Source organism: Hylaeus anthracinus, unplaced genomic scaffold (assembly GCF_026225885.1).
Source record: "Hylaeus anthracinus isolate JK02 unplaced genomic scaffold, UHH_iyHylAnth1.0_haploid 11985, whole genome shotgun sequence".
In the NCBI taxonomy this organism is placed as follows: domain Eukaryota; kingdom Metazoa; phylum Arthropoda; class Insecta; order Hymenoptera; family Colletidae; genus Hylaeus; species Hylaeus anthracinus.
In genome coordinates this window covers 4,810,614-4,825,108 of record NW_026534333.1, presented here as the reverse complement: position 1 = coordinate 4,825,108, position 14,495 = coordinate 4,810,614, and the positions used below count along the sequence as shown (strand labels likewise).

General features: G+C 44.2%; 2 protein-coding genes across 8 annotated transcripts in view; both read left to right on the top strand.

Annotated features, from left to right (window-relative positions):
• Window positions 1-4,623, top strand: part of LOC128887382 (ral guanine nucleotide dissociation stimulator-like) — a 43,694-nt gene extending 39,071 nt beyond the window's left edge. For all 7 annotated transcript variants that reach the window (XM_054143215.1, XM_054143220.1, XM_054143216.1 and 4 more), the window contains 3 exons: window positions 850-1,484; window positions 1,819-2,133; window positions 2,663-4,623. In XM_054143215.1, the coding sequence (XP_053999190.1) occupies window positions 850-1,484; window positions 1,819-2,133; window positions 2,663-3,316 (1,604 nt within the window). In that variant the 3' untranslated portion in view covers window positions 3,317-4,623. The remainder of the gene's footprint in view (window positions 1-849; window positions 1,485-1,818; window positions 2,134-2,662) is intronic.
• Window positions 4,624-4,748: 125 nt separating this feature from the next.
• LOC128887379 (whirlin-like) overlaps window positions 4,749-14,495 on the top strand; it is a 108,227-nt gene continuing 98,480 nt past the window's right edge. Inside the window, exon 1 of the mRNA XM_054143209.1 lies at window positions 4,749-5,579. Coding sequence (XP_053999184.1) covers window positions 5,488-5,579 — 92 coding nt within the window. The 5' untranslated portion in view covers window positions 4,749-5,487. The remainder of the gene's footprint in view (window positions 5,580-14,495) is intronic.

Sequence of the window (14,495 nt, the reverse complement as noted above, 5' to 3'; positions counted from 1 at the left end):
AAGCTAATCGAAGATCAGGTGACGGAATTTCTCACTCCAAATCAAACTATTCTTTTGTAACGCTAGTTCAAATCCTATTTATAAAAACTGTTGCAAACTTTCTTCGATAAATCTCACGACTGTTTTTTACACCACCGTATGTCTAAAACTAAACGACGCAGATCTATCTATATATAGTGGATATAGTAACAGTACACGACACCAAGCGGATGTTTGCTTTGCTCCCTATCACCGATTTGGTATTTCTCTAGATAAAAGCTGCAACTTGGCGCGAGTCAGCTGTCTGATTCATCCATATATTGTTCAAAGTCTGTATAAGGTGTCCGATACGCGAGATCCGTTTCAGCGTTGAAAACAATGAAAAGAATGCATGCAAACACATCCCGTCTAATTTCCATCTTGTTTACATATATGAAACGTTCACTGCGCGATTCGATCAACTCCACTTTTCGACAAATCTGAAATTTAAGTGTCGAAACACTTGGTATAGACGTAACTTTTTCTACTCGTCGTGCGTAAAATTTAGTTACCATTGGTTATTTAAGAGTATATCTCACGGATTAATTCGAGTAGCACCCTGATATACAGGGTGTGTAACGGTATAAATATCTTTTTCGTTTTTAAAGATACAACAAACATCGTAAAGACAAAGTTGAATGCTCCAACGGGGTTCACACGATGCCAAAAATATTTTTATTTTCATGTAATTTTTCTTCAAGATATCATGCTTACCTTCATTTTTTTAAACGGAACCACCCTATTTGAAACACCTACAACGATAGTCCTCTTCGTTAGGAATTCAACGACCAAGCAATCTTATTAAGAAGCTAACGTCGTCCTTTTTTCCAGACTCCTGCATGGTGTACGACAATGGTCGACTCCCACGCGGTTCCCCCGATTCGATCGTGGATCACTGGACGACCTACAGCTTCCCCGAGGTACCCCATCGCCATTTCGCCGAGCAGCTGACCCGCATGGACGCGGAGGTGTTCAAGAAACTCGTGGCCCACCAGTGTCTAGGCGCTGTCTGGTCGAGGCGAGATCGTTCGAGGAGCCACGACGCGGCCACCGTGTTGGCAACCGTGAACCAGTTCAACGCCGTGTCACTGCGAGTGATCTCCACGATCCTGATGGAACCGGCCACGAAGGAGCGCCAGGAGCGTCAGGAACGAGCACGAATCCTGGAGACGTGGATCGACATCGCCCAAGAGCTACGCGTTCTGAAGAACTTCAGCAGCCTGAAGGCCATCGTCTCCGGTCTCCAGAGCAATCCCGTGTACAGGCTGGAGAAATGCTGGCAGTGCATGCCCAGAGAGAAACACGAGCTCTTCAGGGAGCTGGAGAGAATATTCTCGGAGGAGAACAACGCGTGGACGCAGAGGGAGCTCCTGATCAAGGAGGGCACTGCCAAGTTCGCGGACACTGCCGGCAGGAGCGACCGACACCTGCAGAAGCTGTTCCAGAAGCAGAACACTCACGCTGGCGTAAGTGAAATTATTAGTTAAACCGTTCGCACGAATCGATTAACTCCGCGAAACAAACACAGTTGAGATATGCGACGAAATAATGTGCATTTTCTTTTAAAATTTCCTTTATAATATAAATTCAAATAAATGTTGATGAAAGTTCTGTCGTTTTCAGGAAAGTTATTACAAAAATAAAAGTTGTGACTATACCAAGTGCTTTGACAATTTAAGATTTTTCGAAAAGTACAGTTAATCGATTTGTGCAGTGAACTCCCTTTCTGAGTTATTCTTCTGTTATTCGATTCATTAATTTGCTGCGCATTACAATGGAAGACCATATCGTTTCTTGTAGAACATCAGTTATGGAACGATACCGTACCTGGGAACCTTCCTGACGGACCTGACGATGATCGACACGGCGATACCGGACACGATAGCCGACGGTCTGATCAACTTCGACAAAAGGCGGAAAGAGTTCGAGGTGCTCGCCAGGATAAGACTGCTCCAAGGCGCGGCGAACGCCTACAACTTCAACACGGACCCCTTGTTCGACCGCTGGTTCCATTCCGTGGTGGTGCTGGACGATCGAGAGGCGTATAAGCTCAGCTGCCAGATCGAACCACCCCCACCTGGCAACACCCTGACCAACCGTGGGAAGAAGAAACAGGTGTGCACACTCTTCCTTAAACTGTTATTGGTTTGTCTAGAAAGTCCTCGCCGATTTTTGTAGCTGGTACAGGTCTGAATATATTGGAACGGGCGAGAACAAAGGTGGAAAGATTGCGAAACAAAATGGTACTTACAGTCAGTCCCATAAGTATCATCCCTACCCTCTATCGAAGGAATTTGTCTAAATTAAATAATAGGTTTCACGTTTTCAAATAAATGTTTCATTATAAACATGTGCATGGATAAACATGTAAAATGAAATATTTCTTTGAAAACATCAAAGTTATTATTTAATTTAGACGAATCCCTTCAGATAGACAAACAGAGTTAACAGAGGGTACGAATATTTATGGGATCCACTGTAATTCGATAAATATATTTCAATATTCAAATGTGCCTTTAAAGTTTTCTTAAAAATGGCCACGAACTTTCTGGACCACCCAATGGCTCGTCTCAGAAATTGAATAAAAATAAACAGATACCTATTATATCTTGCAATATTAAAGATCGTCGGTTGTCTCTTCCAGGGTCATCAGGGTCACCGGAAGAACGATTCGATAGCCTCCACGTCGAGTTCCAGCAGCTCCCAGTTCTACTGCGACCTCGATTCCTTGCCCAGCTCGCCGCACAACTCCCTCGATCGACGCACCTCTCCGTCCCAGATGTCCAGCTCTTCCTCCAGCTCCTCGCTACCATCGTTGGACGTCTCCCTGAGCTCTGGGGGCGGTAACGGAGCCGTGGGCAACCAGCACAACCGACTGGCGCCGCCGACTGGCATCACCGCCAACGGAACCAGTCCCAATCTCGTAGGTCTGTCCAGTCCGAGTCACTCGCACAAGAGCTCGCCGGATTTCTACATAATCAAGGTCACCATGGAGACCGACAACGTCGAGACCGAAGGGGTGGTGCTGTACAAGTCGATCATGCTCTCGAACAACGAGAGGACGCCGCAGGTGATACGGAACGCGATGCTCAAGCTCGGAATCGAAGGCAGCCCCGATCAGTACACCCTTGCCCAGGTGCTACCCGATCGGGAACTGGTCTTGCCAAACTCGGCGAACGTTTACTACGCCGTAAACACCGCGCACAACCTGAACTTCATCCTACGACCTAGAAGAGAGCCTAACGACACGGCCACGGACAGCCCGAAAAGCAAGACGAGCCTCGGTCACAAACGGTAGTGCTGAATAGTTTAGTTGCCCGACCTCGGGACACGATGAACGTTGAACGAGATTCGAAGTGAATGTAGAAGACCACGGAAACTCAAACTGCGTTTTCCGTCGATCCATGACTGAATCTCGTAATTACGTTACGATGGTGCGTTTACCATGTTTCGTTTTAGCAACCATGACAGTACGAACGTCCAATCGCGGGGTTCTCCTTTTGAGCGACGCGACAACGACGATGCACCAATGTTGAGACACCATTGAAGCATTTTTTCTGCTTGAGATATTTAAAGAAGAATTTGTTTGTTTTCGTTACTCACCGGGCGCATGGTACTCGAATTTTGACATTGACGTTATCGCGCGTTTTTGCGGACTAATTTAGCGTTTATAGGTACGTTTAGAGCGAGTTATAGGTCTGTTATCGGCGCACACGCGGAAACGAACAAAGAATAAACCGATGGGAGAAGGATAGCCGGTGAGGTGCGCGAATTAGCGTTGTTCCGTGTGTAGTTACGTGTATTTATATGTACCTTGCGGATTCCACGAGATTATACGGGGGTTGAAATAGGAGGGAATTTCGCGACGAGTATGCGAGTGACACGTGCGCGGGATGATCAATTGTGATTTTGTACATAACTTTAGTTGCGTAGCGTGGCTTCGAGCGTGATCGATCGAGCGGACCAAGCGTATCCAAATGAAAAGGAAATCGTCAATTACATTCTTTCTTCGTTGCAGAAAAAAAAAAGGAGAAAAAACAAAAAGAATAAGCTAGATGGGAAATCGTGCAAGCGGTCCATTCGTTCATTCCGCGATTCGTTTTTCTAGCCGCGCGGCCACGGCGAAACGCGTGGCGCAGAGAAATTCAATTCTGTGATATTGGAATCTCTCTTTGTCTCGTTTCGGCTTTCCGAGTGATACAGACGAAACCGAAATCGAGCATGCGTTTCGAAGCGATGAGGAAAGATCCGAATACTCGTTCCGATATCGAAGCTAGGACACGTTAGAACGTGTGAACGTACGTTGATATATATATTTTTACAAGGACCTGCATGCATTCGTATTAGGAGAAGAAAAGGAGGCACAGAATAATAGCGGCAGGATCCAAACTCGACGAGGCTGGTCGATTCGCGTCGGCGAGTTTCGATTCTCGATGCATCGTTAGCTTAGGCAATTTTGTACTTACCTCTATCGACCCTAATCTCCTCCAATCGTCTAAGTAGTTGTATTTGTTCGTGTACGCGCTCAATTTCGTGCTGAAATTGGCGCATGTGTGTAATACGAGTCGATAAAAGTGACAATAGATGGCCTACGATTTTATCCGATGTTTTCTCGATTATTCCCCCGGTGTAGCTCTTTCGTACCACATTCCTCGGTGATCCTATCGTTAAAAAGTTAATACTTTGGAGAAACTTACCAGACGTGTGTGGGTTGTTAGCGCTCCTTCACGGGTTGTTTGTGTAAGTAGTTTTTTTAGCGCGTTCCTGAATAATTCCTTGAACACCTCGTTTTCAATGTTAAAACAAATCTTTAGAATTGGATTAAGGTGTTCCTCCTGTTATCCCCGTCAATCTCCTCGCCTCGAATCGTTCTTCGTGCTAGAATAGTTATCGTTTAGAATTCGAACTACTTCTACAAACTTAGGCAAAATTAATCCTCGCGTTGGAATCATTCTCGCGCGTAATTAACGCATAAAAGAATATCGACGAATCATTCTCGCAACCCAGAGTTTTCCAAGCTGCGGTCCACGGGCTCCTAGACATTCAAAAAAGATTCCCCTGGACGTCCGAGAGTTCTCAAAAGAAGAATCGAAGTATATCACGTAACGTAAATAAAAAATGTCTTACTTTATTCTTGTTAACAACATTCGTTTAACGTCCGTCGAAATATTAGACAAGAAACAGACGAATCGTGAAATTGTCACGAAGACTGTTTATGAAAATAATCATCTCTCGTCTCGTTGAATTGTTTCTCGTCGCCATTGTTTTGCATAATTTTTTTATCGTTTTCATAGCGTATCCTGTCGAACCCTATCCAAAAGTTCCATGAATTCCAAAGGGACCCCAGTGTCACGACCGCTTATCCAGAGACATCTGGGGTAACTTTAGCAAGGTCCTATCTCGACGAGAGGGATGATCAGATCGTAGAGCGGCGCGAAGTGGAAACCGCGGGGCGCGTGGCCTCGCCTGATGACTTCCGGTATGCTGGCACATCCGGCACGCGAACCTGTTGATCCGTTTCACGAGGGTGCAAGTACCCCGACCGCGGTGCCAGCAGTTAGGTAGGTGCACCAACGCTCCTCTATGCTAAACGAGGAAACCGGAGGCGGGACCGGTTAACAGTTTCGACTGATGGCTCGCGATCATTCAGCAAAGCCCGTGGGAAGGGCGGTCGTCCGCCTCCCCCGTCCCTCCGTGGCGATCGATGCGATAAGGGCGAGAGAGCTTCCTCGAGGAAACCGCGGGGGCTAACCACGCGCCAACTGGCTCAAGGTCGTGCTTACGTCAGAACTGGCGAACTCGAGGAATTCGAACGTGCATACCGATATAGAGGCTTAACTGATTCCGAGTATCAATTCCTGACCGCCGCGTGCCATCCGGCTAATGCTACCAGGGCTGGGCTGTTTGGAATATTCCGAGCACGACAGCGTTGCTGAATTTTCGTTTGAGCCCGATCGCGAGGGGGTTAGGGTGCACGCAGGGCTGGAACGAGGGAGCCTCGCTGGGTTTTCCAAGTTGATTTAGAATTTTTTTTTTTTTTTTTTTTTTATACAAGAATCGTTTATCTTTCGTTGGTGATATTTTGCGCGAATGTTTTTTAAGGTAAATAGATCAGAGTCGAAGAATTCACATTGGCTGCGAGACACCTGAAGAAGGGCTTCTATGATTCCACCACTTCTTCTGCTTATTTGAAATGAAAACACCAGCGAGATTCTTGATTAGTTGGTCGGTGACAAAAAGGAAAGGATAATTTCTCCTGTCGTTTGTGGGAAACAAATTTATCCGAAACCTCGGTGAATTGTAAGTTATCCAGCCGACGGAAGCCTCTGGACTGTGGTGTCTAAAGCTCATACTTTAATTAGACCCTGCGTGAACAGAAGTGTCGAGAAGAGGTTGCGTTGCATTTTTTAAATTACAGGCTCGTTTAAAAAACGAACAAAATATTTGTTAAGAATAATTTGAATGGTGCTTTGGTGGATATCGAACGTATCTTCTTCGATCAAAGACGAATTCCAGTCCTGCCGAAGGCCTGCAGAGATTTATTTCCGAGCTTTATTTATGCATCGAGTCCAACGTTTCGATCCGGAGGGTGTTTATGTGCATGCTTCCTCGGTTGCACGTCGCGCATTAAGCATCACGTCACAGTTTTAATTTAGAGAGTTAACGCCAGCATCGCGTGTCTTGCCATGATCGACAGATTCTACTGCGTCGCGGAATTATCCGCGACTGCATTGTCGTGGCGCAGAATTTATTACACGAACGCATTTTCTATTTATTATGACAAGAAGGTAACCAAGGCAAACGAATCTTGTCGTTCAGGTGATACAGGGTCGATATGATAATAATAACAATGATATATCTTTACGGTACTCAGATTACACTAAATCCCATAAATATTTGGCCCTCGACGTCTATTAAGTTCGATTAAATTAAATAATAGTTCAGATATCACCAAATGAATTTTTCATTACAAATATGTATATGCACAGGCTTATACATGTATATATTTATATAAACGTACACTTGGAAACATCGAACCTAGCATTTAATTTATACAAATTTCTTTAATAGATCTTTAATAGAGGTTATGAATATTTATGAGACTGACTGTGTATGATACATAATAAATTCGTAAGAAATACTATTCAATAGTATCGAGTAATAGTATCAAAGGAAATATATAGAATTTCATTTCTGAAATTTAAGCATCAAACGAACCACTTATTTTCTCTTGAAGCATCCCATGTAGCAGGCGCTATTATTATTACGAATTTCATTCTCCCAACTTTCAACAGTGAAGTATTTAAACTCCCATCACGAATCATTCCATCCCCCCGGGTACTTCGAATCTATAATTACGACATCCTTCGCCGAAATACATGAAATTTCATCCCCCAAAATAGCCCTCGGTCATAAAACCAATTACCGCACCCCTCTCGGTACCCTCGCCCTTCCGAACATCCCTCGACGCTCCGATTAAAAAATATAATCACAACAAATACGCGTAACCGTCTACCCTTCCGCCCCTGTCCGAGTACCCGAAAACTCGCACCGGGGGTGGCGGCATCCTCGGCCCCTCCGCCCAACGAGCGTGCGCGCTCTTCGTCCGCGAGCCACCCTAAACTCTCGACAGACGTCGCTGGCGTACGGTCAGCAGCGCACCCCCGGCCCCTCTCAGGCCAACCCCTAGCCACCCGATTGAACCGGTGAACTCGAGTCGAAGCAACCCCCTGGCGAAACCCTCGGTCGAGTGGCAGTCGTGAGCTTGGTGCCGAGCTGGGGCGATGCTCGTCGCTCGCGTGTGCTTCGCGATTGCACCGAGTGCTCGCCATTCCGTGTTGCGCGTACGGTTCGTCTCTCATCGACACCATCGCGTTGGATCGTCGTCGTCCACGTCGCATACGTCGCCGCCCTCGTCGTCGTTGTCACCTGCGCCGTCGACGTCCAGAACGCTGCCGCAACGACCGCCGACGGTGCAACGACCGTGCGACGAGCGGACAAACGCACGTGAGCACGTCGCCGCGACTCAGAGATGAGAAACGTGAGTCCTTCGTTGTCGAGAGATCGCTGGTCGGTGTCCTGGACACCGTCGGACACGGTCCAAGGACGCAGCTCGAGCCACCCGCTAGCCTGAATCCGCGGTGGCGCGACGACGCCAGGCGCTCCCGCGACGCGAAATTCGAACCACGGTCGAGGTCCGTACGCTTAGGCTACTCGAGCTGGTTCTAGGTCAGGGATGAGGTGCACCGAGCTGGAACTTATTTAAGCTAGAATTGACGAATCGAGTTTTCAGCTGGTGGAACGAGGGTTGTTTGCGGATGGATGGATTCGAGCGCGGGGGATGTTCTTTTGATGGAAACGGTTAGGGTAGTTTTCGATGGATCCAAGCGAAGGGTAGGAAATTTGATGTATATGCCTTGTTTGTCTTTAAATTTTGTCTCGAGAAATGAGAGTCACTCTGTCTGTATGTGGATGGATTCGAGCGCGAGGGATGTTGTTTCGATGAGAATGATTACGTTACTTTTCGGTGGTTTCAGGCGAGGGGTAAGGAATTTCAGGTTCGGAAGGCTAGAGCTTATCTAAGCCTTGTATATCCTTAACATTTTCGGTACTCTGCGCGAGTATACTCGTTACATTATTTTGTTCTTGCCGTCCTCAAGACGAGTTAACTCATTAACTCGTTAACAATAACCTCGTGCGATTTAACTCGTCTTGAGCACGACAAGAACAAAGTAATTTGACGAGTATACTCGCGCAGAGCGCCGAAAAGGTTAAATCGATTTTTGTCTCGAAAAAGAAAGAAATTTTGTTTTCTTTACGTGTATCTATATGAGATTTGAGTTGAAGAATGCTTAAAGTGTGGAGTATTGATAAAGATTAGGCTATATAGTTCCCAGCGAGGTACAAAGAATTTTGAAGGATACCTTTCGTTTTAACTTTTGACATTGTCGATAGGGTGTCCTTGATCGAAAGAACAAAGTTTGATTGTGTGAATAGATTCGAGTCCAAGAAATGCTTAAAATGGGAGGATGTTGTTTTTATAGAAACGGTTAGGCTGCTTTGGTAGCTCCAGACGTTGGAAGGGTGGAATTTATTTACCCCTTACATCGCTGAGTCATTGTTGACCTGAAAGAAGAAAGTTTCTTTGTGTCTTTCGCTTTGAATCTGACTCGATGCTTAGAATGGAGGACACTGTTTCGACATAAACGTTTAGGCTGCTGTTGCGCTTCCGAATAATTATTACTATATATATATTATTTAACCCTTAATTACTATGGCATTATTATGATCACTTTTGGGGTAATCAAAATTTTCATCGAGTTCCTATTAGATTAGACGTCCTTATTAGACGTTGCAAATTTATTACGCATAGTCGAATTTTATGTTTCTTTTTTTTTTGTTATATTCGAAGAAAAAACAGTTTCTCAGACAACACTAAAACCTATTCGCGAGCTCAACTGAATATCATTTGTTAGATGAATAATATTGAGAGATAGGAAGCGAATATTTGGTTCCAGCATCCTTGGTCGTAAAGTTGATTATCCCTTTAGGTGAATATCCACCAGCTGACAATTCGAACATGTTTCAATTTCTGTCACGTATAAATATGTCGATTCGCTGTAGAAATACAGATTGGCTGTGCCAAATCAAGATAGAAATCGAGCATTTGAACAAAGATATACATATCTATTCAACATTCTTCTATACATCGATACAATTTTGGTGACGGTATTAAATAGATAATTTTCAAAAAGCGATACACATACTTTGGCATTAACGTTACATGGTCCATTAAAAAGCAATGCAGGCGAAAGCCTATGAAATAAAAATTCTAAAAAAAAAGATCATATTTATTCTTTACACAAAATTTCTCTTCATAATTTTATGTGTCGTTCATATTTATCGAATCCCAAATAATTCGAGGCACGTGAAAAACATATATCGTGTGCAGAGAAAAACGATAGGTCCTGGAGGTTTAACCTTTTCGGTGCTCTGCGCGAGTATGAAATTGTTTTGTTGCTGTCGTCCTCGAGACGAGTTAACTCATTAACAATAAGCTCATGCGATTTAACGCGTCTTGAGCCCGACAAGAACAAAACAATTTTATACTCGCGCAGAGCACCGAGAACTTTAATGGTTAATTTAGGAAAACGTAAAACGAAAGACAAATTTAGTGTTAGCTGACAAACACGCAGAAGGTCGCGTGCAGCATTAAGGCCGCGGATTTCCCATCCCTATCCTAGGTTTTAGCTGCGACGAAGTCGCGTTGTTGGGTTTCGGTTTGGCGTCGGACGAAACGTCTCGTGTTCTCGACGCTTTCGTCGATTTCCTGGGGCTCCGGAGGCGCCCCGCATCCCGCAGCGGATTCGAAGCTTTGAGAACGAACGTTCTGGTACTCGATCGAGCATACTTCCGTCTGTCTTGGCCCCTTCGAGTGTTTACTCGATTGGGTTCGGTTGCTTTGTGTATCTTGTTAGAGGTTGGATGAGGAGTCCTTCTAAGTTTCGACTCCGCTTCTAATCACCAAAGTCTCGGCGAGCTTAATTAAAGCGTGTTCGACCACGAGTTTTTCTGTCTAACTCTATCGGCTTTCATGGAGGGGTGCGCAATTTCAATGATTTTACAAATCTAGGGTGATGTATACAGTCTTTTATACAAGGGACATAGTAGACAATCATTTGAAGCCAAGAATGTTAAAACAAATAATTTCAACGCCACAATGAAAATTTTTCTGCATTTTATAAACATATTATTTTTAACACTCGTGGCGTCCAAAATGGATACGGAATTTACGCTAACAATCCCATTAGAAAAGGTCGCGTACTAAATTTCCCGTCTTCGGGAAATGTGTGTTTACCATATGCATGGTATACAAAAATTGCATCACACTGTCGCGAAATCAATAACCTCGGCGACGCGACGCTATGAAAATATTTATAAAACGTATTTCCATCGGCGCAGAATATTGTTATTATAACATCTGTATTATGTGTACATATCGAAACTTTAATTGAGTATCTCGTTCCGCTTATTTTTACTATCGACAGAGGAACGCTTTTTATAAGTAAAAATGACACGCTATTGAAACGAATTTTTCTATTCCACTCGAAACAACCCCCAGGGGCTGTAGCTGAGCTTGGTCCCAGCTACGGTACGGGTTTGGCGAACCCGAGGTAGCCGAGCTCTTCGATAAGAGAGAATAGAGCGATAAGAACGTAAGACGTAAGTTTGAGAAACGCCACCTTCCTGTGGCCGTGAGTTATTCGGTCGAAAAGTCAAGTGGCTGGAATCCCTTGGTCCTTCGTTTCCTTCTTCTACCGTTTCTTTTATTTATATTTTACGTGTTCATCGCACAGTGCTTTCACGTAACCCGTGTTTCTTCCCTCTTGCGTTTTATTCACCCTTCTCTGGCACTTTTCTCGATCAGCTTTCGCCCCTTCTACCCTCTGTTCGAGTTTCAAGCACGGTTTCGGTGTTACTTCTACTCGTACCGTTTTTTGTTTGTTCCATTTATTCTCGACCTGCCAATGGGACTTCTTTATGTTATTTGTCGTTAATATTTCTACCAGAGCCTTTCGTGTCTTTTATCTTTTGTTTGGCTTCCACTCGGCACTTTTCTCGTCCTCGTTCGCCCTTTTCAACCCTTATTTTTCTTCGGACGTTGCTCGAAACTCGGTTGCGTGTTCATTTGCACCGCGACTATCGTTCCAATTCGCTCTTCTGTTTTCCTCTATCGACGTATCTATTTCATCGATCTTTTCCTTTTAACGTAAGAAAATACAGATGACTTTGTACATTAAAAGTGACGTCTTCGTCTAATAGCGACTTCATCGTTGTAGATTAATATATAATAAGCATCCTCGCTCGACATTTTTTAGTGTCAAAACTTCGCGTGTATTCAGTTCGATTCAAAACCTTCCTTAATTAATTATTCGCATTAATAAATTAAAATAAAAAAAATACTTACCCGAACTTGCCCTCCACATACTGATCGGATAACTATCGTTTCTCGATTCCTGGGCATAAATTTGTACAAACATCTTAAAGTTGATAATAGAACGGACGCAGGGAAGCAGGAACAGCGCCAACGAATAAAAAGTCGGGGCGAAGCGTGTAGGTGAAGTATTAACACGAAATAACGCGGGAAACACTCGTCGAGGAAAAAAGGAGCCGGGAATGATATAGAAAATGAAAGGGACGCGGAGAACAATAGGGCGAGGCACAAATAAAAATGAAAGTAAATTTGAGACATGATGAAAAAGAGGAAATGGATGGGAGCAGGAATCAGAGAAAATCGAACTGAATGCGAAGCGAATAAAACCGATGTGGAAGTATTAGTAACCCTCTGTTGTGGGAATTTCATTCCGCCTTTCAAAAGGGAGATTATCCCTTTCTCTGCGAATGGATTGATAACCAAATTTAATAATAAATGGCTGAAACCTGTAAGACCATTACACACGCAAACGTTAACTTCGCCAGCTGTGTTAAATTCGGATTCGGTCACGATCGCGGTAAACGCTTCCTCGCGCGTATTAATCAATTCAGCGGCAACTATTTTTCACCGACGCTTCGCTTTTGTTTCTGTCAATTCCCATCGTACCGGTATCGCTCTTATATCAGCATCCCTTTATCGTTCCTCCTTCGCGTACAACTTTCTCCTCGTCCTGCGAGCGTTCCAGGCGCGCAGGAATTATTCCGAAGCTTTTTATTAATAGCCACAGCCGCCCCCGCTCTTCTCGAAACTCAATCCTCGCGTCCTCTCGATACGCTGGCGATCGATCTATCGCGCATAGACGGAGGACGATCCCGACCGCAATTTTTAGTTTTAATGAATTTTCCAGCCGAGTTTTCGAAGGAAAACCTCGACGCCAGCGCTCGCGGCTGTTAATTAAGGCCTCTGGAGCTGGCACGTGGGAAAAGCTGGTCCTCGCGTTCGACAGCTCTGTCAATGGGAGTCTGAAAAACCGCGGTGGTCGCGGTCTCGTTCGAATGCGATCAACCGTTCGCTACAAAATATCTGTGTCCCTTTGATTCGCGAGCTCGCGTCTCGTTTCCGTGGTTTGTATTCGAAAAAAAGAGTCGCGAGCTATGGTTGCTCGTGGTCGGATATGTAGCTACGTATTTGTAGCGTATACTGCGAATTAATTGAATGGATTCGTTAGATGAATCACCACTGACGGCTGAACTTTCATTTTCTTTTAATACAAAATTTAAAAGGAGATCGTGTATTTTGTTTTCAGTAGAGAGTTGGTTCATTCGGGAACGGTAGGTTAAAATATCCAGAATTGTAGTAGGCACCCTTGGATGAATTAGTGTCTTGTAAGTACGCTTATTAATCTCACTGATAGCGGGTCGAGCGCGATCTTATCTTTATCACTGCTGTTACCTCGGTAAGTGGTATATTTGGGGGTAACAAGGGAAGGTCGACGACTCACACATTCGAACAAATTTTAAATCTCCACAGACATAGCTAGCGCTGCTGCTAATAACTTTTGTTACGGCAATGACATAGGGGTGTGAACACCCTCTCAAAGAATTTCTGTATTTATCGTTTCGAAAAGTTTTCAACGCTCGTGAAAGTATGTATAAACTTCCAGCAATGATTTTTTTTTGCGTTTCGGAAAAGAAGAAAAATGCATTGTTACGAGTAACTTGGCGCAATGAAACATTTCCCGGCGTTCCGTCGGCCAAGGGGTCTTATAATTTGTTGCAACAGCGAATTAACGAACCTTCCGAACCAGTTACCGTTCCGTAAACCGTGTTAATAGCGACGGTAAGCGGAAAATGACAAAGGAAATTCGCTCGTGAAGAAGTTTCCTATTGCGCAGCAGTTTATAATTGTTCTTAACTCGATTGACAAACTAACCAGACAACAAACGAACAGCGCAGCGCTAATAGGAGGCCGACTACCGCGGATAATTAATTTTCACCTACCAAATTCTGCAATAATAATTACACACTGCTGGAGGTACTCGATCCGTCACAATCTTAACGGTCCGTTCTGTTGATAATCTACGATCAGCTTTCGTCACTCGTCATACTTTTAAAAGAGCTTCTTTGAATATCAATTATTTCGAATCTCTAAAAATTCGCTCGGTCCACTTCTCGAATGATTCCTGAAAAACTAATGGAAGTTTTGATCAGAAAAGTACAATTTCCTCTTTGGACCAGCTTTTTCGATAATATTCCAAATTTGTCGCATTCGATCAAAAGCGCGTGCAACTGCTTTAGCTATCAGAAACTGCGACCAAAGACCATAGAAATTACGTTAAGTTCCAGGTGTTGATATATTTTCTTTTTCTATTCATCCAACGAAATAATTTCGAATTATTCAATCTACCAAATGAACGCATAAACGAGACGATTCGCGCCCCATTTAAATTGCTAATCAGCTTAGCCCGGTAAAGCGGATTTCCGGAGTTTGTTTTGGACCGTGGCTATGAATTTCCAACTCCGGCCACCCCGTTCCGGGCCTC